The following is a 24,559-nucleotide window of genomic DNA, read 5'->3' as shown; positions in this document are numbered from 1 at the left end:
CTGTATTATTTACCACATCAATTTAGTCTGTATTATTTAACACCTGTATTCATTGCATGCATCCTTTACTGCAGTGTGAGTGTAGTTCAAAGTGTCAGAAGAAAGGCTGTTGATTAAATAATACTGGGGTTACTTGCATTACCTCACTATCAGTACATGCGTTCTCCCAAATTTGAGTCATGAGTCCGAACTAGAACCCACACTTATGCACAAAGTTCCATTTCCTGCTCATGCACAATGAACTCTGTTCTGTCATTACTTCAGTAAGGTAAACACAAACCTGCTGATCCCTGTTGACATTGGTTCAATAACTTATCTAAATGAAAACACTCATCTTGACTGGTAAGTTTCAGGTTTACAAGGGAAAAAGTTGTACGCCATTAGTGTGGCCCTGAAAGTTTTGTGCTGTGGAGGTTTAATTAATGTTTTCCTACCTTGATTGTGAAATATTTAACTGACTAAAGAAAGAGACAAATCAACGTGACTTTTTCATTATGCAGTTTCATTTCTTGCTTCATAAGTGAAGACTGTTTCAACTACTGAAGTAAACAATGGTATTGTGCCTTTAGATAGATAGATATACTTTATTGATCCTAGGGGAAATTCATTCTTTACATTTGTCCACACAACCAAGAACACACCTTAATTCAGAGGTCAATACCATATATTTTGGTATTTCATAAACTGATTCCAGTCAGTAACACACGAAGCAAATGTTTGCATAGCAAGTGTATTTTTAAAGCCTGCACACCATATCAATACCACTCCAGTCCATAGTTCAGCAACTCATAAAATATGTAGGTGACTTCCATCCCATGGACAATAAATTTGGAAATTACCACTGAGCACTTGGTACTGGGATTGTGTATTCAAATCAATAAACAGAAAGGTCTTAGAAACTAGTGAATTTCCTAAATATACTGCTCAAAAAAATTAAGGGAACACTTCAATCATACACTGGATCGGTATTCTGAGACTGTTTGGCTCTGAGCACAAGTAAAACTTGAGGCGAGTGTTTTATTTTGCAAGAACCGTCAGACATTCTGTGAATTTAGTTTGATGGAGAAAAGGGTGGAAGGTTTCAAAAAATGTTTTAACAATTGTGGAAAACTGCAAGTATTCCCTTAATTTTGTTAAGCAATATACATTTTAACCAAGATGTAGACTAGACTGCTTTAGGCATGGAAGGGACCTCTACAACAACCAAATGAAAGACAAAGTGTCCCCCCTTCCGTTTCTGGGGTCACACATTCAGCAACTTTCAAAGCTGAACAGAAAGAGCAAGAGAAACCTGCTCCCTTAGTTGCGCCAAATGTTGCATAGATGTATGGCCAGAACCTGCGCGGGCTCCACTAGCATTTTAGTGGTTATATTCAGTCACAGACACATAACCATACCAAGCCCTCCCCCACACCCCATCAGAGGAATACCAGGAAGTGGCGTCATAACGTTTTATTGTAACGGGTTGTACAAAACAAAGAGAGGTTACATGAAACCGTGCCTGGAGAACAGCACAAAGTTTACTAAAATTAGAAAAAAGGGGGAGGAGGAAGAGATGGGGATTAAAATTAAAAAAAAAGAAAAGGTCACCACTCGTCTCGTATCATTTGTGAAGCCGTCTGTCCATGTGTGCATTGATGGACCGACCCCCACGTCCAAGGAGCCACACAGGTTATTAAGAGTCTCATTTTGGAGGTAATGATCATCAATATCAGCTACAGGGCCACGGTGGAGGCAGCATAGGGTTAAACATCAGAGCCAGGACCCGGAGAAGGAGGGGCGGGGTGGGGCAAGAGGGAGGAGCGCGGGGGGGAGGGTCACAGCAGCTTCTAGAATCCGTGGACCTTGAGCTGCTCCTCTTTAGCCAAGCCAATCTGTCGGGGGAGGGAGAAAAAGAGGGAGGGAGGTTAGACAAAGGGCACTTTCAGATCCCAGTCAGCAGGTCAGAGGGGCTCACCGAAAGCCATGCCGAGTGGAAACAGCTCTACAATCATGTTTGTGAAGAGCAGCTAGCTGTGAAATTGCTGGTTGGTGTGTGTGTGTACAGACATGTTATGTAGTAGGATGAAGCTTACCTCAGTCAAAAACTGGCAAATGTTCTTACGCTGGTCGCCTTGCAGTTGAATCACCTCACCATACTCTGGATGCTCAATCACAGTCCCATTGCAGGCAAATTTCTGCGGAAAAAGCAATCACGTCTTACAGTAAGAAAAACAGCCCATCTACACTGCCCGCAAGGTCACAGACAAATTACATCATCTAACATGATGAAAACAAAGGCAAGATGGCCACATACCCTCTTGAAGGCCTTGACTAGCTTCTTCTTGTCATAGTCATCGGATATGCCCTGGACTGTGGTCAGCGTCTTCCTTCCGTTGCGCTGCTGGATTCTTATGTGGATGTAGTCCTCAGTCCCTGCTGGGAGCCGGTCATCACCCTTAGATGCATCAGCAAAGGGGTCTGAGGGGAAAGATGAAAATAGCAGAAAAATAAAACTTGAAATCAATATATGAAATATCGATTAATTTAACAATCTAAAAATACACGCAGATCGCTGCATATTTCGGTCCCAATACAGCGAGTTTGCCTGAGCGGTAGCAGGAATATGGAAGTCGGGGCCAAAAATACCATCATTGACCTGCAAACAGCTCCAACTATGGCAATCAAAAGCGCAGAGTAAGCAATTTGAGGTTTTCAAATTGCACTAACGCTAGGTACGTCCAACTTGTGTTGGCTTGTCTGTTACCTCCAAAGACCTAAAATGGCTAATTCTGCTACGTTTGTTGGTTGAGGACGCTGGCTTTTTTTGTGCTTCCGCTATGGGGGGAAAAAAAAAAAATAAAAATAAAAAAATCCGATGACCCAGCGATGAAGGCCACATTAACAGTTGTTGAACATCCTGGTCTTGCGCCATCCGTCTGCATGTGGCGGATTACCTTGAAGCCCACATACACAATTCATATTTATAGGGTGGTTGCACAAACATCTCATATCAATCTAAAAATAGATCTTGAGACGGTACTTGGGGGCCGCAAAAGGGCCTGTGAATCATCGTGCTGGTCGATGTGCGTAGCGTTAGCGAACAAGCTACAGCATGCACCATCCAAGTAACCTAAAGCAGCTAGCAGCTAATGTTAACGTTAGCCAGCTGCAAATCGACTTACGGCCAAATTGCCGACCCAAGCAGAAAACAGAAATATGAAAGCCCATCATCTAAAGTTAGATATAGTCTTGGAACATGTGTTGCTTGGTACAATAACACCAACTAAATGGTAACGTTAATCAATGATTGAGACAGCAGATAACCGCAGATTAGCGGACATTCAATCTGTGGGCCTGTTAGCATAACTAGCTAACACTACCAACGGTCGTTAGTTGACAATTAGCACAGGAAAGCAATTCAACAAGGGAGTGCGGTAATCGACACATCCAAAAGTGTCAATAGACACAATATGTTTAAAATAATTTAAAACTGGACACACATTTATATTGGCCAGCGATCGAATTCTTAGCTGGCTAGGTCTGACTAGGCAATCCTCTCGCCCTTCCCCCACCCGACTAACTCAAAACGTTAACGTAAATTATTTGTTTCTTACCAAAAGTTTGGAGGTTCTGGATAGCGGACATACGATAAGATTCTCTTTCCTTTCGGATGACAACTGGGTGTCGAGCGATTGGTTCTCTTTGAATAAATGTACTAGTTTTCTGCTTGCTTTCACCCACAGGCTTGTCGTGCCAGCTATTCACTGCTCTCAAAATGGCGATTGCTCCGTTGGTGAAGAAGAAAACATCTCTTTATAGCCCCTCCCCGTGTGAAGGACGATGACGTTATTTGTAATACGCCACACCCGTCACCTTACGCAATCCTTACCGGAAAAGTGAGAACATGGTTGCTTTGCTTTCCCCTCAAGCTAAATTCATTTTTCGGAAAATAACTAGAATCAGGCGAAAGGTTTCAGGTTTATTGTCGACCAACGCATGTCTTAACATTGGTAGCTTATAGATATAACCTATAGTGAAAGTACGTAGCATACTTTGTTGTTGATGTGTAAATGTGAAGTAGGCCTAGCCTATAGCCCTAGGCTACTTGCTTTGTTTTTGACATCAATGTTTGTTTAACCCTAAGATACGCCCTTGCTACACTACTGAAATGATTTTAGCCAAATTAGTGTTTGTGGAGAGGTTGCACAACCTAGCACAGAATCTGGGGGGATAGTCCGTGGTTTAGTGACAAACCTGGGTAGGTTAACTCCGAGTAGGCTAAGTGGTAAACCTACAACAAGAGCCCTATGGCATTGTCTTGTTAGGAGAATAAAGCCATACAGCTCTTCTATTGGGAGGTTTACCACTTACTATGAGTTAACTTACCCAGGCGTGTCACTAAACCACACACATTAGAATAGCCTACCCTCCTGGTTGCCTAGGCCTGTTGATGAAGTGCTGAACACTGAACGAGTTTGAAGTCTTGAGTACAATCTGTAAAATCACACCCGCCGTTGTAATTTCTGTCAAGAAAAAAAAAACAATGTGGCCAGCATGTAGAAAACGATTTGGTAATGATCATGGGACTATCGGACAAACCTTGATCCAGAACCATAGGCTATCTTTAGACAGGAGGATAGCCTATGTTCCCAAGGTCCTATGCTCCCAGGGTTCTATGCCCAAATTAGTGGTTCAGAGATGGCTTCCACCCCATGATCTTTCTGTAAAACACTGGTTGTATACTGTATTAGACATTATGTACCTAGAACTTTCCTCAGCAAGAATTAACCATCCAAAGCCTTCCACTATCAATCATTGGCTGCATGGCATTGCTATGATTAAAGAGTTGCTTTGTAAATAGGTATTTCTTTTTTTTCAATCCTTTTCTATAAGGTGTGTGTGTGTGTTTATTTTGTATGATTGCTTCAAACATGTATTTGTACTCTGACTAATGCTGATCCATGTGTTGGTAAGGGATTGTGTGGGTGGGTGGGTGGGGTTAAGGGAAAATTTTACCATTATTGACAAATGCTGTATATACTTCCCTATGTTGAAAAATCAATAAACATTACATTACAAAAAAAACAAAACAATATGTCAAAGGTGATGTCCCATTCCTGTTAGTAGCATGTTTAAACCTTATGCCTATAATCTCTCAAACTCAATGGCTGAATCCCAAAGTGAGCTCTGAGGACTAAAGACTCACAGACTTAAAGCTGCAGTTGGCAAATCTGACAGATTGAGGGGCCTAAGCCAAAATTTTGAATGTTTACTCTCATGCCCCTCCCCCACTACCACCGAGCACCCTCTCATCGAGTTTGTGCTCGTCAGTGCGCACCAGACTGTGATTGACAGTCAGATCTCACACAGCCCAGCTCTGATTGGACCAGAAGAACCGGGAGCTGTGGATTTTTGCAATTTTTTTGTATCTCTTTTTTTGTATCTCTTACTAGCAAATAAACTAATTTCCCAAAACACTGTCATTTAATGAAAATATAAGGTCATTTGTGCTACATAATAGGCTTGCTGAAGGCCTGCTGATGGGAAAGGTAATGAGCCTGTGGAGCTCAGTCAGCATTGGAACAAGACTGTCTAACCTGCAACAATTTATCACTTTTTGATGTTGGCCTGCTTTGTCATGCAATTGGTATCATCCTCTAAATCATGGTGGTTAGCCACAAGTGTGGAAAAAAATAACTTGGCGAAAAACCTCATACATTGCAGATATCTAAACAGTAACAGAGCTTTGCCTTTGATGAAAAAGAAATAGGGTGACAAGCTATCTCTTGATTGTTGAGGGCACAACCAATATTAGATCACTACTCCATCAGCTAAAATTAGATCAAGCAAGAAGAGAAACAGAAAAAGACCACAAGGGAACTATGAGAGACATTGAATTCACATGAAGGACTGCTGAACACACATCACGTGAAGTGTGTTTCATGTAAGGCCTTTGTCTTTAAAAGGCAAATACACAGTTAATGTAATTAATGATGTGTACATGTAGCCTTATTGTAAATATATATTTATATAATCAATGGATACATTAATACAACCCCAAACCAGAAAAAAATGGGACCTTGCGTAAAATGTGAATAAAAACAGAATGTAATAATCTGCAAATCTCTTAAACTCATATGTAGTTGCAAAAAGGACACAGACAACATATCATATCAAATGTTGAAAATGACAAATTTGACTATTTCATAGAAAATATTTGTTAATTTTGAATTTGATACCAGCAACACATTTCAAAAAAGTGTTGGGACGGAGGTAATAAAATGCTGGAAAAGCTGTGTAATGATAAAGAAAACAAAAGGAGTATCTGGCAACACGATTGGGTAGGAAAAAGAGCGTAAGATGTAGGGGTATTCATCACTCTGTGCACAAATTATGAAACAATGTTTCTTAAGATGACATTGTGAGGTATTTGGGGAGTTCATCATCTACAGGTACAGGACATAATATTATTAAAACATTCAGAGAATCTAGAGAAATCTTTGCAAACAAGGGAAAGAGAGAACACCAGACCTGTTTCCATTGTCTATGTGCACAGTTTGATACTCAATTCAAAAACTGCAGCTAAAATTGTATTGAGACATGCCACCGAAAATGCCACCCTCTTATCTGGGCCTGAGCTTGTTTAAAATGGACTGAGGTAACATGGAAAAAGGTCCTGTGGTTAGACCAATCAAAATTTGCCATTCTTTTTGGAAATCATGGACTCATCTGGGCTAAATAGGAGAGAGCCTATCCAAGTATCCAACTTGTTTTAGTGCTCACTTCGAAACCCAACATGTATGACGGTGTGGAGGAGCATTAGTGCCTACAGCATGGGCATCTTGCACATTTGGCAAAGCACATTCAAATTCTGAATGATGTATACAGGTTTTGAGCAACATATACTGCCATCCAGGCAATGTCTTTTCCAGGGAAGATCTTGAATATTTCAGGAAAACAATGCCAAAATGAATTCTGCACATATTTAAATAGTATTTCTCCATAGAGGAAGATTTCAGGTGCTAAGACGGCCTGTCTGCAGTCCAGATTTGTGAAATAGGTGCACAATGGAATGAAAAACATGACTAAGAATATCCCATACTGTTGAGCAAAGTCCTATATCGGAAACTAAAGGGACAACACAGTAGACCTACTCCAACAGTATATTACACAATAAGCCTACTCACTGAACCACCTTGCTTATTGCCTTTGCACCTTGCTTATTGCCTTTGCACCTTGCTTATTGTGTCAGAGGATTCATATGATTTAAACTGGCATATCACAGAAGCAGTGTTGCAGAACTTTGGATTTACATATGGACCCTTTCAACAAGGTAAACAAAAACAATGCTTGAACGTTCTATTTGGGCCCCAATCTACTTCCTCTGCATTAAGATAACATATGGAATGTTAAAACGGAAGTCTTGTGGGGCCAACTATGATGCTGATAATGGAACTCTCTTGAAAGGGTCCATAAGTTGGTTCAATATTGCAAATAACTGATCTATATTTTATTTTACCACGTCTGCTCGCGGACCACTTGGGATAGCATGCGGATCACCAGTGGTCCCTGGATCACACTTTGAGAAACACTGTTCTAGTGAAATACTCATCATGTATGCTACAGATATTGTAATTCTTAAACCTTGAACTGGAATTAATTATTTTAAAAAGAAACAAATGTAAATGCTTGTCACTTCATCAGAACCATTTGTTGTGTGTTTTAACTGCATTTTGAACACACATAGATTTTCAGTTGAGAGCCTTTGCATAAGCAGGTGACCGGTTTCATTTAAGGTCAAATCTAAGTTGGTGTTGTAGTGAAATACCTCAGTTGATGCTCTTGATTCTAACTTAAAGTCAAAAAGATGGAGTGGAATGGATTGATTTGCAGTTTTGGACTCCAACCCTGTGCCACATACTATAATCAGTTTTAATCCCTTCAATACCCGGCATATGCGTTCCTTTGCAATTATCACAAAGCTATGGCATAGTATGTCTCTATCCTTCTGTTTTTTAACAGAGAATGTATGTGATTTTTCAGATCTCTGTTTCTAGATGTCACCAAGTACTGTCAGTACAAAAACAAACAAAAACAATCGGTGCTCGAGTTGATTATCTAGAGCTGCCAGGCAGCTACAGTGCTACCCTCTGGGGGCATAAACATGTAACTGATTAATCTAAAAAAGCAGACAGAGAATGTGGATTTAGTGGGCTCTTGTTTTATTGGTAGTGACAAACTGCAGGGGAAATCCTGTCTTGTGCTCAGGTGTTTTATTGGTAGTGACAAACTGCAGGGGAAATCCTGTCTTGTGCTCAGGTGAATCAATAGGTACCGTATGATTAGTGCCAAGTGGATCAGGACCTTCCGCTTTGGTTGAGGCACCTCCTTACGCGACAAGGGAGGAGGAGGTGGATGAAGACACCACCTTTCCATCAACCACCTCTTCCGTCACTGTCACCACTCTGGTACGTGTGGACACCACGGGCTTGGCCACTACCACTGCTGCTGCTGATACTGCTGCCGCTGCGGATGCGGATGCCGAATATGATGACGATAATGATGTTGATAATGATGAAGATGACATGGTTCTGGCAGAGAGAAGAGAGACAGTGGTCACCAAGACTGTACTGGTATTGAGTTTAATCAACTGTAATTTAATTAAAAGGAGGTTGGTTCGGGGCGCTGTGGCAGGTTTGAATCGGACCTGCGGTCATGTTCCAATCCCACCCCATCTCTCTCACCCACTCACTTCCTGTCTATCTTCACTGTTCTGTCGGAATAAAGGCAAAGGCATGTGGTTGGCTACTTACGAGTACAAAGAGGCCGCGTATGCGTCTCCGTCGAGCAGTCTTCTGTACTCGGCGATCTCCAGCTCCAGTCTGGTCTTGATGTCCAGCAGGGTCGAGTATTCGTAGCCCTGGCGCTCAAGGTCTCCGCGGAGGGCAGCGAGCTGTTCCTCCAGGCTGCTCACCTGTACCTGGAAGCCGCCCAGCATGCTAGCGTAGCGGGTCTGTGTCTCTGCCAGGGTGCCTTCCATGGACGCTTTCTAAAACACAAACAAACAAAAAAAAAAGACGTCAGTAAGACATATAAAGAGTCGTTGCCTCCCACATTATAAATATCAATACCATTGCTGTTATTAATGATCTTATATTACCGTTAATGTTGCATCCCATTGATATAAGACAGCCTACTGTAATAATAGCCTTCTGTAAATAGTTATTGACCTGCAATAATGAGCTATAGGCCCTAAGCCTACAAATGATTAGGATATCTTCTAGGAGATGTATAGGTCTGATATTAATAACCATGACGCTTAGTTTACTATGGCATTGTTTAAGTGTCCACTCACCATGCTGATGAGGCCTTGCAGCTCGATCTGTAGTGCCTGCACTGTGGTCCTCATAGACGTGACTTCTGAGCTGGACGTCTGGAGGCTGGCTGTGCTTGTGAGGACTTCTTTGCTGAGCACTTCCGTCTGGACAAGGGAAAGAAAATGCAACAATGTTACAGGGAGTTGCCTCTTCAATGTAGCCTTCGTTTTGTTATTGTAGAATGTAGTATTTTCGAGTTTCAATGAAAACTGTTAATTGATTTAGATGACACAATTAACAATATCAATATTTGAGATAATAACTATAATTGACTTGGATAACAAACAGTTATTGTTATATTAGGCTAATAACTTCTTTGTTGGCCTTAACTTTGTTTACTAACTCCAGTTTTGATCCATGCTTAGTAGGTTTAGCTGTACTCACCTTCGCCTGGAACCAGCCCTCCAGTTCCTTCCTGTTCTTGACGGCCACAGCCTCGTAGTGTTCACGGACGCCGGCCAGCACTGCCATGAGGTCCTCCTGAGGAGCAGCGTCCACCTCCACGTTTACTGTGCTGCCGACGAGAGCCAGGAGATCCTGAGGACGACATCAGGTGGGTGGATAAGATGATGATAATGACCAAGGGGATTATATTGAAACTTTATACAAGCAAAACGTTCCTTGCAAGTGAGTAGACATACAGTATGTTATAGCCAATCAAAGATCACATGGAGATATGGACAAGGAAGCAACAAACCTCCTGGTGGTTCTTCTTCAGGAAGGCGGTCTCTTCCTAAATGGTCCAGCGATATCAGCCTCCACGGAGAGACGTGTGGCCTGCTCTGCCTCAAATCTGAAATAATAAAAGTGAACTATTAATAATTATCATTAAGTTGTCAAGACACACATATACTGTGAATTTGTTCGCGCCTGCATCTGGCCATATACGCAGACGCTCCAGTAGAGGGCGCTGCGACCTTAAATCAGACACATGCGTTTTTCTGTGGTGTGCTGTGCTGCTGCAAGCTTTTCGCTGATAACGGAATATGATTTCATAAAACTTTGAGTTTTAAAGAGGAGGGATAACACTCACTTGACTCTGAAGTCATCAGCAGCCAGTTTGGCGTTGGCAATACCCAGCACAGCTACTCCCTTAAAACTGATGATGCCCATAATCTTAAAGCAAAAATATAAACATAGAAAATAAGATTAGACGAGGTACTGGAACAGGTAATGAAAGTATGTACATGTTATTGTTTGTTTATGTAAGGTTCATTTGACATTATATAACATTGCACATTAATTACATGACATGTAAATATGGCAGAATTAGCCAAAATGGCTATTTTACATCTGGGTCGGTGTTAAAAGGTAACATAGGCTAACTACACCTATAAAAGAAAATACCAATCATGATAAAATGTAATGTTAAAAGGACACAAAACACATACAACTAGTAATAATAATATAACATTTTTTACAGCTCTTGAACTGTGGAATGATCCCTCTAATTAATGCATCATAGCCTACAGCATGCGTGTAAAGTTAAAAATGGTCTTTAACTGTAAACTGAGTTTCTGCACTGATACTGGATATCCCAACACCCACCTTGGCCTGGAGGTCATTGATGGTGACCATGAAGCCAGAGAAGTCATGCACGGCAGGGCCGATCCTAGCCTCCAGGAACTGTCTAATCTTCAGCTCCAGCTCGGCGTTGGCCTTCTCCAGGGAGCGCACCTTGGCCAGGTAGGAGGCCAGACGGTCGTTCAGGTTCTGCATGGTGAATTTCCCGTTGCCAACAACGGCCTCGAAAGCTCCACCACCAGAGGCCATGCTGAAGCCGCCGCCGCCAGCAGCGAACCCGAACCCTGCGCCAGCACTGGAGATGCGAACTCCAGATCCTCCGCCTCCAGCAGCGACCTCCACACTGCCGGCCCGCATTACGCTCATGCGAGCTCCACCTCCGGACAGGGAGAGCCCAGATATTCCCCCTGCGATGGATGATCCGGAGGACATGGAGACGCGGCTGGAGAAGCTGGTTGCCATTGTGAGTGGAGGCTGATGCTTCTCAGAGCAGGTCAGGAGTGATGAGAGCACGACCACGCAGCCCTTTTATACAGAAAAGGTTAATCTGTGGAGTGTATTCGCATGACTTTACTTGAAGCATTTGAGCGATTCTGCTTCAGGTGTTCCTATGTTGCCGCGGGCAGTTTTTAATGTTCACCTCGCATTAGTGAATGTTCAAAGTATAGCCTATATTCAAAGTAGCCTACTTATCTTGCATGGAATATAACGTCCTGTTACGTGAACGTACACTTATTACCACAAGGGCAAAATGGTCTGCGATAGAATTAGGAGATATTTGTAAATACAGTGATTGTAATGTCCAGAGACGCTCTGTGTTTCCATGAGTATGAATGTTGCAATACACAGGTGTTTGAGTCATTCAAAACACCTACAATGGCATTAATGTGCAGACTGGCAAAACACTGTTATTGTAGGTTTGCCATGATTATGTTTAGCAGACTGAATACAAATACTTATCTGAATATTTAGGTAATCAGGCTATGGCCTGATTGAAACTCTGTTTCAAGGCCACAGAGTACAACTGGATAATAATTTAACTGCAATAGGACCTCTGCTAATTTTGCAAGAGACTGAAACTGTGTTCCGTTGGATTTGCACTACCCCAACATTTTACAGTTAGACATTCCTGCTTTAATATAATTGATCTGTCTCTTGGTCCCTGTGTTAATGTTCCTTCCCTCATCAGAAGTAGCAAAATGTCACAGTACACATTTTTCATAACCATGATTGAATGATGCCTCATTTAGACCACTTTGTTTCATTTTGCTGAATAATGTGACACACACTCCTAGCCTGGTTACCCAATCTGAGAGCACAGTGCATTGGGTCAGGTAGATCTGGGACACTGGTGCCAATCACAAACACATCTGACATGGGGCAGGCTTTACAAGATGACAGACAGGGCACCATTGAGAATCTTTTGTACACAACTATAATGTCTTAATAATACTGTTGGATATACAGTGCTCTCCAAATTTATTGGCGCCCCTACTAAGGTTGAGTAAAAAGGTATATATGAGATGGCCATTTACCTTGGCCTCACAATGAAAACAATAAGGAAAAATACAATCTTGAAGGGAAGCAAATTTATTTTCTAATTTTCAAGTACCATCATTATTAACACCACTGTATGTAGTATTTTGTAAAGCCTCCCGTTATGGAGTGTCCTCGATGCTGCCCCCACAGGCCAGTGTTCCAAAGGGCATCATTATGGAGTGCCCTCGATGCTGCCCCCACAGGCCAGTGTTCCAAAGGGTGCCATTATGGAGTGCCCTCGATGCTGCCCCCACAGGCCAGTGTTCCAAAGGGCATCATTATGGAGTGCCCTCGATGCTGCCCCCACAGGCCAGTGTTCCAAAGGGTGCCATTATGGAGTGCCCTCGATGCTGCCCCCACAGGCCAGTGTTCCAAAGGGTGCCATTATGGAGTGCCCTCGATGCTGCCCCCACAGGCCAGTGTTCCAAAGGGTGCCATTATGGAGTGCCCTCGATGCTGCCCCTACAGGCCAGTGTTTCAAAGGGCATCATTATGGAGTGCCCTCGATGCTGCCCCTACAGGCCAGTGTTTCAAAGGGTGCCATTATGGAGTGCTCTCTATGCTGCCCCTACATGACAGTGTTCCAAAGGGTGTCATTTCCAGTACAGTATGCAGTGGAATGCAGCTCTCTAAATTATAGGCTACTACATGTGAGAACTCCTCTTGTGGATAAAATGTGATGCAGTGAAGTAAAGGGCGTCCCTACTTGAATCAATTTAGGGAAGTTTCCAAATGGATGCCCCTGCAGTGGAAAATATGTGGTAGATGCCCATACAATGGTATAAACTTGAGGTTCCACAGGTGCCAGCTGGAAGAAAAAAAATCATGAAGTGCCCTCTATAGCAGGGGTCTCCAACCTTTTTGGTAATGAGGGCTACCTATAGCACTGCAGCACTATGAAGTGCCCTTGAAGTGCCCAATATTTTGGAATTTGGTCTCAGTTCTGCTAATTCATTGACTGAATTGTACTTTCCATGCACACTAAACTAAACTACACTGAATGCATGGAAGGAACCACCTTACAGCTAGTCACGTAAGACTCAGTGTGTATGATCTCGTGGTCATAATGAAAACCTAAATAAACTTTCTCCAAGTTGTTAGAAATGCACCCAAATCCTAACAATACATGTAAAGTAATATATACAGGTGATATGTCAAAGTTTTCAACTTAAATAACATTTTACAGTTACAAAATTAATACAAAGTGTGGAGTGCTTTATACAGTCAACCTACCCAATGCAAAGCATAACGCTTCTGATCGGGTACGGCAAAAACACATGGACAAAAAGTAGAAGAAATTCTTGGATTCTGCCATAGACCTCAATGTTAAAAAGAGAGCCCGATCACTGCATAAATGTGCGGGGGCGTGTACTGCTACCCTATTTGCATAAATTTCCAGGGACAGGAAATGGCCTCTCATGAAGTATCTTCGTAATCAACCATCTTTGGTACACCGCTTCTCCAAAGGGGGCTCCAAAACACCAATCTCAGTACAGCTGCTTAATTACTGCGAAAATCACATACAAACACTAAACTACATTTATAACTCTGTTACACCTGCATGTGTGTGTGTGTGTCATATCAGCCTCTGTGTTGTGGTGTTTATGGTGTTACGAAATGTTTCTGTATAAGCTGTGAGTGGGCTAGGCTGAACTCTGATAAGGGATAAGAACTTTACACTAATGGATTGGTTAATGAGGTTAATTGAATGATTGGGACATGGGCCGGGATAAGTGGCTTCCCAACTGGCCACGGAGGGTGACGCGATCTGGCGGTGCAACAGCAAGCAGTTCAGTTCAGCGGGTGTCTGCAGGAGAAATGCATGCATGCATGCCGACGAAAGGAAAGTACCTGTTCCTAGCATACTGTTGTGAGTGAATCGGCCAGTGTCGGGGCTCCCAGGATTGTAAAGGCTGTGCGTTGTTTTTGTCTGTCGTTCCGGAGAGCTGTGGAGTTCGGGACCGTGTCTGGACCAGTGAGGGGAGAGACAGAGAGACGCACGCTGTCATCTACTCGAGAAGAGTAATATTTCTCACCTGTGATAAATGACTGGGCTGCTGTCTAGCCCGTAGCTGTCTGAGTGTTTGCCTTGTCAATTTTCAAGCCTGCGAGGGGGTAATCTGGGTACCCAGAAGCTCGCTAGGGAGGAGATCAGCGCTTCGGAGGAGCGGACGGGAGAGTTTGCATGGAGTGTGACTGAAGTTGGCCGTGGAGTGCGAGATGTTCCAGTCAGAGAAGTTATAATTTGTTGCTTGGTGTGAGTGGGCTAGCAGATGATGTGAGTGGACACTGGGTGTTTTCCCTTCGGTCGGCAGTGACGAGGAAGAGAAGACGTGGACGCAGCTGGAATAGGAGGACACGGCTGGCTCAAAGAAAGAAAGTGGACTGCGTGCACCGCCCCCTTCTCATCTCCGGTTTGTGTTGGCCTAGCCCTAGCATGACTGTGTGGTTGGTGGGAATTATGTGTTTTGGTCGGCATGGGGAAGCCGCCGTCCTTGTGAGTAGGTATGTGGGGGTAATGGGGTGTGTGTGTGCATGAGTTTGAATGAGTGTTGCTGCCCGCCTCCATGGAGGGAGAGTTATCTTCTCTGGTGGGCCACCTGGTCCCACCTTGACATGTGGCTATTAAATATACAATTACCATATTTTAAGCAGAAAGGCTAGGCAATCAAGGACATGGGTAGATGGAGGAGAAATCAAAAATAATAAATAAAAAGTTCTATGGAGATGTGCAAAAGTTGGAGAAAGTCAGATGTGTGTGTGTGTGTGTGTGTGTGTGTGTGTGTTTTTGACGTGTGATGAAATAAGAAAATAAATAAAAGGTCTGTAGCATAGGGAGAGGGATGTAAAAGTGCTAAAAGTCTTGTAGGTGTGTGTGTGTGTGTGTGGGGGGGGGGGGGGGGGGTCATGAGTGCTGAGTAGTGAATGAGTGCAAAGTCAGTATAGTGTGAGTTCAGAGTTGGGAAATGTTTGAGAGTGCTGAGGAGTGAATGTGTGCAAAGTCAGTATAGTGTGAGTTCAGAGTTCGGATGGCCTGGGGATAAAAACTTCTCCTGAGTCTCTCAGTTCTGGCTTTGTGACTACATAGGCGTCTTCTTGATTTCAGCGGTAGGAATAATCCATTGTTAGGATGAGAAGAGTCCTTCAGAATCTTTTGGGCTCTTAGGAGTACTCTTCTGGAATAGATATCTTGTAGAGCAGGGAGTTGAGTTCTTATAGTACGTTCAGCTGAGCGCACTACTCTCTGCAGAGTACTACAATCTCTAACTGTGGAGTTCCCATACCAGGTGATGATGCTACCAGTTAGAACACTCTCAACCGCTGAAGTGTAGAAGGCCTTCGTGATGGATGTAGAAACTTTGAATTTCCTTAGCTGACGAAGGAAGTAGAGTCGTTGTCTGGACTTTTTCAGAACATATTGAGTTAACAGTCCATGTTAAGTCTTCAGTAATGTGGACACCAAGGTATTTAAAACTTGTGACTCTCTCTACAGGTTGCCCGCTGATCATTAGTGGGGTGTAACTGTAGTTCTGCTGCTGCCTTCTGTAATCCACTACCATTTCCTTGGTTTTATTGATATTCAGTGTCAAGCTGTTAGATTGACACCACTGTGCCACTTCATCAACCTGATCCAAGTACAGCTGTTCATTGTTGTTACTAATCAGGCCCAAGATCACTGTGTCATCTGCAAACTTGATGATGGAGGTATGACTACTGTTGGCTTTGCAGTCATGTGTGTATATGTTGTACAGCAGTGGACTCAAAACACAGCCTTGGGGAGCACCAGTGCTGATGGTTAATGAGTCAGATGTCAGACCCCCCACTCTAACCACTTGTGAACGGTTGGTGAGGAAGTCAAATATCCAGTGACACAGGGTGGTGTTCAGTCCTAAGGCCTTCATCTTTGTGACCAAGGTGAGAGGTACTATCGTGTTGAATGCTGAACTAAAGTCAATGAACAGCATCCTCACATAATTCCCATTCCCCTCCTCCAGGTGAGTTAAGGTGGTGTGCATAAGGTTTGAGATGGCATCCTCTGTAGACCTGTTGGCTCTGTAAGCAAATTGGAGGGGGTCGAAGGAGGCAGGGACGGATGAGCAGATAATGTTTTTCACAAGCTTCTCAAAACACTTCATCACTGTAGACGTCAGGGCTACTGGGCGGTAGTCATTCAGACATGATGGACTTTTGTTTTTCGGTACTGGAACAATAACAGATTGCTTGAGGCAAGTAGGAACTGTCTCTTGAGCCAATGATGTGTTAAAGATATAAGTGAACACAGGAGCTAACTGAGCAGCGCAGGATTTCAAAACCCTGTTAGAAATTCCATCCGGTCCAGTAGCTTTTCTACAATTAACCCTCCTAAAGGCATTGCTCACATCGACCTCAGAGACACAGAAAGGTGCATCCTCATTTGCTTCACATGCTGCAGCTAGTCCAATATAGTCTGTGTTTTTCATGTCAAAGCGAGCATAAAAAGCATTAAGTTCATCAGGGAGGGCTTTACTCACATTCATCATAGAATAGAACGCGGCGGCGCGCCTGGTCTACAACCAACCCAAAAGGGCACATGTTACCCCGCTGCTCATCCAGCTACACTGGCTACCTATGGCGGCCCGCATCAAATTCAAGTCTCTAACGCTTGCCTACAAAGTAGTCTCCGGCTCTGCTCCCACCTACTTGAATGCCCTCATACAGACTTACACTACCTCCAGACCGCTGCGCTCCTCTGACGAACGACGTCTAGCTCTACCACCGGTACGCTCAAGCCAATCCAAACTTTTCTCATCTGTTGTTCCTCGTTGGTGGAACACACTGCCAGTTCTTACAAGGGCAGGGACATCCTTTTCCACTTTCAAAAAGCTCCTGAAGACCCAGCTCTTTAGAGAACATCTACTCTCATAGCAACACTTACAACAAGTCTTACTGATCCTAGCACTCACCAGCCGTTTTAAACTGACAAGTAACTGTTAAAAACAGCATTTACCATGTTGTTAGTCGCTTTGGTTAAAAAGCGTCAGCCAAATGTAATGTAATGTAATGTAATGTAATCATAGGAGGGGACTTTCTTTCAAAGCCAGTGATGGTTCGGAGTCCTTTCCACACTCGTGCTGGATCACCCTCCAAGAAATCAGCTTCAACTCTGTCTCTATAGCGCCGCTTAGCATCTTTAATAGCTCTACGTAAACTATAAGATGCTGCTTTGTAATCCGTCATATCCCCTGAAATAAGCCCAGCGTTATAAGTCATGGTGCGTGTCTTTAATGCCGTTCTCACTTCTCTATCCACCCATGGCTTCTGGTTAGGGAAGCTTCGGATCTTTACAGTTGGGATGATGGAATCAGTTAGCATATTGATGTAACTCAATGATACTTCCGTAAACTCATTGATGTCAACAGAGTTCGTCTTGAACATCTCCCAGTCAACGTTGCTAAGGGCGTCCTGTAGCCTGGCTTCCGATTCGTCAGTCCAGCGCTTGACCTCCTTCGTCACTGGGGGGTCCGTCCGACTTCTCTGTTTGTACATAGGCAGTAGGAAAACAGCGGCATGATCTGATTTTCCGAAAGCTGGTAGAGACTTCGCTTTGTAACTGTTCTTGAACTGTGTGTAGCAGTGATCCAGTGTGTTGTCACCACGTGTAGGGAAGTGAATGTGTTGAATAAATTCAGGCATGGACCGGTTCAGATGTACTTGATTGAAATCACCGGCCACAATAAGCGCAGCTTCAGGGTGCGTGTGTTGTTGTCTATTTAACACTTATTGCAATTCTGAAACCGCAGCATCTGTGTTGGCTTGTGGAGGAATGTAGACAGCGTTGAATATTACCGAAGTAAACTCACGGGGCAGGTAGAAGGGTCGACAGACGATCGCTAGATGTTCTAGATGAGGCGAGCAGGACTTTGAGAGAACGGTGACATTTCTAGGATCACACCACTTGCTGTTCGTCATGATGCAAACACCGCCACCTTTCGATTTTCCAGATTCCTCAGTCCTGTCAGAGCGAGCAGCAGAGAAAAACTCCACCGGAGTGATGGCACTGTCCGGTACAAGTTCAGTTAGCCATGTCTCAGTAAAGCATAGAATGTTACAGTCCCTGATGTCTCTTTGAAACTGTATCCTCGCTCTTAGTTCATCCATCTTGTTCACAAGAGACTGGACATTGGCTAGGAGAATGCTAGGCAGTGGAGGCCTATGAGCTCTATTCCTCAATCTGTTACGGGCTTGTCATCACTTTTGTTGTTATGTTGTAGTTCGTCCATGTGGCCTTTCATGTCCAACAGTTTTAATGTGAACTTGGGAATTTGCCGTTTTTGTCACTTGAAAGCTGCATATCTTTCTTTCACAAGCGTCTTACACTATATTTTAAGCAAATACCGTTGTTTATTTAGGATTAGTGAGTGTATGTTTTAACCTTTGTTGGTCTCTGACATCCTTTGGCTTCCATGTTGAAGGATCTTGGACAAAGCCTAGTGGGCGTTTCCACACCAGAATGCCAAGTTATGACAGTGCCCGGGCATGCGCAGCTGTTTTTTTTTTTTATATATATTTGTGTGCCTTTGTTGTCAAGTGATTTTTCTGGAGATTAGGGGCGGATCCTGGTGACTCCACAATCTGCACGACGGTCAGGGCTCTCAGTCTGCTTTTTTATATAGATAAAGACCTATTATTTTCAATCCAGTGTTTGTAGTGTTATAAAATCCCTTTTTGGATGAGTGGGGGACTTTTCTTCTCCTTCTTTTCCCCTTTCAGGTAAGCAGATTACTTTCACTTTCACTTTCAGTCTTGATTTAAACCTTACACTTAAACAAGAGCAAGACTAGAAATATAAAGGAACAACTGATAGTCTGATCAACTGATGAAAAGTCTCTGGCAATCCTTCCAGCAGATCTGGTCAGATGGCGTAGGTTATTTGAAAAGTTATTTACTTGTTCGCTAGGCTGGTACACAGCAGTTGGTTTGGGTTTTGTATTTTTAAATCGGGAGATATCAAGACTGTAACACCGCAGGCCTTTATCCTTGGGCGTAGATTTAGACGCGCATGACTAGTCCTAACCAATATTTTAAGATGACAAAATTGTCCCCGCCAATATTTTAGCGAACTTATTTGTGCTGCTGATCATTCCGACAGCCAGCACGACAGTACAAGAAACGTCGTCATTTGATCGGCTGAAAAACCGAGGAGGAGGGGGAAGGGTTATCTGACACGCATGCTGCACATTGCTCAATTCTTGCACGGGTGAACGAAGCTTTTCGAAGTTGAACAGGCTATTAAAAACTATTTGCGCACCTCCATGTCACAGGAGAGACTGGGCTCTCCCTTCTATGAAGAAGACGTTAGGCTACCTGCAAACTGGCCTATGATTTCATTGCTGAGTTTGCGGCAAAGCAAGAAAATGTTTTTTTTCCTGAGTCAGGATATGGCGAGTCAGTGTCATTTATTTGTCCAATGTTAGCCTATAGATACAGACCAGTACATCTTATCAATAGTTTGAATGTCGTGTGTGTTTCTGCTCATTGACAAATACCGTTCAGCACAATGATTCATGCCCAATTAATTCCCCCTGTTAAAGTGTTTGCCTTACACTATTTGGTTTCGTGATGTAGCCTATGATAAACACCATATGGCCAAATATATGACTCAGCTAATGTTATAGGCTATACAATTGAATTTCCCCTCTTAAAGGCAAGCTGGTGTAGCTTATTAGACTATAGGCTACTATTAAAATACACCGACGGTAGCCTTGGCTATGTGTAAAGTAAGCTATCGCATGATTTCATGCACGTAAGTGAAAAGGGCCTTGCATCTGTCAAGTTCGCACAGGGCCTCGCATCCCCTTGCGACGGCCCTGCAGCTCCTCCTAAGACAGCGAGGAAAAAATTAAAATACGCGATAAACCCGGGAAAAGTTGACAGGTTTGTTTCGGTCCCGGTGATTATTTGTGAAATTGTGCAAACGACAGCCTTTTCAAGGCATTTCAAGGAAGGAGTCGTAGCATGCAAGCTCCCAAATTGACCCAGTAGCCTATGCATCAATATATTGTTGGGACTGGGGAGGGTCAAGCGTTTTTTCTCAATCACTTTGGAGGGTCATAGAAAAAATTCTTGCTGGCGAGGGAGGGTCACGTCCATAGACATAATATACATAGACGCCGCATTGGCTGCTGGAAACAAGAAATGCGGCCGCCATCTTGGACCGGTCATACTCCTCGTTGTGTTGCAGCAGAAGACAGAAGATGACAGCACTGTGCAGCATGTTCCTTCTCAAATCGGCGGACCATACTCGGGGGATTTACTTTTCACAAGTAAGATTTAACATAACCGTACTATTGGTTGTATTTTGTGAATAGAATATTACCAGAGAGCTGAGAAGGAGCAATCTTTGATATTACTGTATGAAAATCGTAGCCATCTAGCTAGGCTATGTTTACTCGGTGTTCACCCGGCTATGAACTGAGACTTGATAAGTCATATTCCATAACACTGACTTAGATTACAACTGACACAAGAAGGCTATTGTAGAAATAAATCATACTAGATTTGGCCGGCGAATTTTACACAAGTGGCACAGACTAGCCTATTGGGCAATCGCTAGCTGCTACTTGTAGCCTAAGTGTGTTGGTGGTAGCCTCACTATTTCCTGAATAAAGTAACTTTTCAATAGCTCAACTTCTTTATTTATCAAGTAGCTTAGCCAGACAAGCTACACTTTTCTTGTCATGTGAAATTAGCACAATTTAAAGTAGCTTCCTATGTAGTGAACTAGCCTACTGCTGTGTTTGTGTTAGGCTACTAATACATTTGACTGGGTGGTAGTTTTGTGTAGTGTTTTATTCATGGCAGAGTAACTGATAGTTTAGCTCACTAAAATTTCGAAGTAGCTTGCCCAACACTGTATTATTCACATGTCATTTACCCTAACAAGAATAAGATGCCTCTCAAATTCCTTTTCATTCATTTATTTATTATTTTGTATCTCTCCAGAACAACTGCCTTGTTCAAGAAGACTGTGAATGAACTGAACGGTCTCCTCACACCCCTGGAACTGAGGAAGGTGCAGCTCTTCATTGCAGTACTGCAGGGCATCTGCTACACTGTGACTGAATGTTTGATTTATGAGCTCCACCTTCTCCACCTTCATCACCTCTGTGTCCCATTTTCCCATCGTCTGGTTGACTCAGTCCTCTTTTATGGAGTTTACCCAGTTTACTATGCCATCTTATTTGCCCACCTGCTGTCTGAAGCACTTTTGTTCTCAGCCAAAGTGTACCCAAGCAATTTTAGCAAGGTGGGAACATACAAAATGACATGCACCAGTTGTCGAAATCATAGAACCAACTGCATGACGGTAACTCTGTCTCACTGGAACCTTTCTGTGAACTGTAAATAACAGATGCTGTTGATGAACCCATTGACACTGTACAAGTGACAAGTCACCTTTTTGTCTTGAATTGATGAACTGTTACACTTACTATGCCAAACCAATGTCTGATTTTTAAGGATCAGAAACAAACCTACAAACTTGCACTTTACAATATTTATGGGACTTGTCTAACAAATGCTGTTGATATTGAACCCAGTTACTCCATTTCCTTTATGCCACACCAATGTCTGTTCATCACTTTATTTTTGATGGCACTGAACTGAAAATGTTAATGGATTTTTTTCTGTAAATTTAACTCATTAAAACTTGTATCAAACCAGTTTTTGTCTATGCTGTCAAACGTGGATTAGTTATGTTCCCAGTTTTTATATTAGATGTCATCACTTTATAATATATCATATATCAGAATATTCTATTACTGTTAAGCCCACTATGAATATACACACAACCATGTTTCCTGTATCATACAGCTTTTCTACTGGGAGGTTTACAACTTATTCTGAGTCAATTTACCCAAGTTTGTCACTAAACCACATAGGCCTACTTGGAATACCCCTCAGATGTCTGAATGGCACTGATCTCACTTAAATGTTTATGGAACCTTTCTGTGGACTGTGAATAATGCTGTTGATGGAACTTTTCTGTCAACTGTGAACTATATTTAACTCATTGAACTTGTATCAAACTAGTTTTGTCTATGCTGTCAAACATGGATTATGTTCCCAGTTTTGATATCGGACGTCAGGTCACTTTATATCATATATCAGAATATTCTATTACTGTTAAACCCACTATGAATATTAAAATACGCTAAATCATGTGTCCTGTATCATAGCTACATGTATGACCTTTGCAGCAAAAAAAAACGCGTGAGAATCTGTTCGGTATTCAGTGAGATATGATTAATTAAGTGCGCTGACAGCTCATCTCACCGGCCAAACAGATTACACTGAGTGGAGTGGATGACCGGTCCAAGATGGCGGCTCCAAATCTCGTCAGCGCTAGTAAGGAGTAGCGGTCGATGCGGCGTCTATGTATATTATGTCTATGGTCACGTCTTTTTTGACTAACGCTCCCAAAACTCCTCCGGTAGCCCCTTAATTAAATAAATAACGAACAGTCCCTAATTGATTAATAGCCTAGGCCTACACCAGCAATTGTTGAACATTGACCTGTACAGGACATTGACAGTAGCCCAGCCTAACAAGCAAATGTTGCAAAATACATCAAAAGACGCAATTAATCAGAAATAAATAATGTAATCTGCATCGCTTTATTTAACAAACTGCAAGCAACAAGAGCATTGAGTTCGCTGTAAGGCCAAACCCAAGAGCAAAGCCTATCTGTTAAGGCAGTCGATAGGCTATATAATGAGCTGTGTGCCTGGAAAGACGATAGATGACGGCTCTGGTCATCCCATACCCTCTCCCCACTTACTGTAGCCTACCATTATGAAGGCCTGTAGGCTTTAGCCTTAAACGACTCGTTGCCGTTTTGTGACATTACGCTTTTTCACGTTAAGCCCCCCTCCCCCATCCCCTTCTTTCACAAGCAGTGGGGGAGCACGGGGCACAAAGTAACACTTTTTGGTAGACAAAGGAGGGTTCTCCGCGCTTCTGTCGGTTGGCCACAATCCGTTGCAACCAGGCCAGGACAGATATTTTTGAGAGGAGAGACGCCGGTGCAGCTCAGATGTCTTCTTAATTTTCTTTATTCTTCAGTAAAAGGTGCAGAACATTATTAAACTTTGACTAACATTTCGATGTGTCGATGTTTTTGACTAACGAACATCGAAACGTTAGTCAAAGTTTAATAATGTTCTGCACCTTTTACTAAAGAATAAAGAAAATTAAGAAGACATCTGAGCTGCACCGGCGTCTCTCCTTCTCTCTAACACTTTTTGGCTTTGGCTAAATATTTTTAAAATCATTTGAGTTTCACTAGTCACATGTTTTAACAAGCAACACTTGTTATTATGACCGCCGCGCAGCGAAGCGGCGGTCATATAGGTTTAGTCAGATTGTTTTTTTTTCTTTTTTTTTTCTTTTTTTTTTTTCTTTTTCGCATGCCCAAATTTCCGTCAATGATTCCCGGGACACTGAAAGACCGGGGTACACAAAACTTGGTGGACATGTAACCCCACATGGATAGCATGGAACCATCGTTTTTCGTTTTGATCTGTAGCCCCCCCGCTGAATTGGACCCCCCGAAAGGAGGGTAGGGCAGACACAGTTTTCTGTGAATATCTCGAAAACCGTAGGGTTTAGGAGGACCATTTTTTTTTGTATGTTGATCTCAAGGGGCCATGTCAACCCATTCCATAACCACTCATTTCATGTATAGCGCCACCTAGTTAAACACAAAAAAGTGAAAATGAGGTGTTGTAATCGCAGGTATCTGTGACCTATAGTCAAAACTGCACGAAATTGGAAGTGTAGGATCATTATGACACCCTCTGTATGCACGCCAAGTTTTGTGGAATTCCGTTCATGGGGGGCCACACAATAAATTAATTTATGTTACTATACACCAACTGGCCTGTAGGTGGCCGGAGACAGTTTTCTGTGAATATCTCGAGAACCGTAGGGCCTAGGAGGTCCACCTTTTTTATGTATGTTGGTCTTAAGGGGGCATGTCAACCCATCCCATTACCACTTATTTCATGTATAGCGCCACCTAGTTAAAAATTAAAAAGCAAAAAATTAGGTGTTTTCATCTCAATATCTCTGGCTGACAAGGTCAAAACTGCACGAAA

General features: G+C 42.8%; 2 protein-coding genes and 1 pseudogene across 3 annotated transcripts in view; 1 reads left to right on the top strand and 2 right to left on the bottom strand.

Moving 5' to 3' along the window:
- Positions 1-1,437: 1,437 nt before the first annotated feature.
- Positions 1,438-3,778, bottom strand: LOC121704654 (eukaryotic translation initiation factor 1). The gene is made up of 4 exons (XM_042085049.1): positions 3,597-3,778; positions 2,297-2,460; positions 2,076-2,177; positions 1,438-1,874 (listed from the first exon to the last, which is right to left on the bottom strand). The coding sequence occupies exons 1-4, from the start codon at positions 3,625-3,627 to the stop codon at positions 1,830-1,832; spliced, it is 342 nt and encodes a 113-aa protein (XP_041940983.1). The 5' UTR covers positions 3,628-3,778; the 3' UTR covers positions 1,438-1,829.
- A 4,422-nt stretch (positions 3,779-8,200) lies between these two features.
- LOC121704653 lies at positions 8,201-11,345 on the bottom strand (annotated as a pseudogene).
- A 7,646-nt stretch (positions 11,346-18,991) lies between these two features.
- LOC121704650 (GTPase IMAP family member 8-like) overlaps positions 18,992-24,559 on the top strand; it is a 47,077-nt gene continuing 41,509 nt past the window's right edge. For both annotated transcript variants that reach the window (XM_042085047.1, XM_042085044.1), the window contains exon 1: positions 18,992-19,172. The gene's annotated coding sequence lies outside the window, so the exon portion shown is untranslated. The remainder of the gene's footprint in view (positions 19,173-24,559) is intronic.

This window comes from Alosa sapidissima, chromosome 3 (assembly GCF_018492685.1).
Source record: "Alosa sapidissima isolate fAloSap1 chromosome 3, fAloSap1.pri, whole genome shotgun sequence".
NCBI lineage: Eukaryota > Metazoa > Chordata > Actinopteri > Clupeiformes > Clupeidae > Alosa > Alosa sapidissima.
The sequence above is the reverse complement of the archived record's forward strand: the minus strand, read 5'-3'. Positions and strand labels throughout refer to the sequence as shown.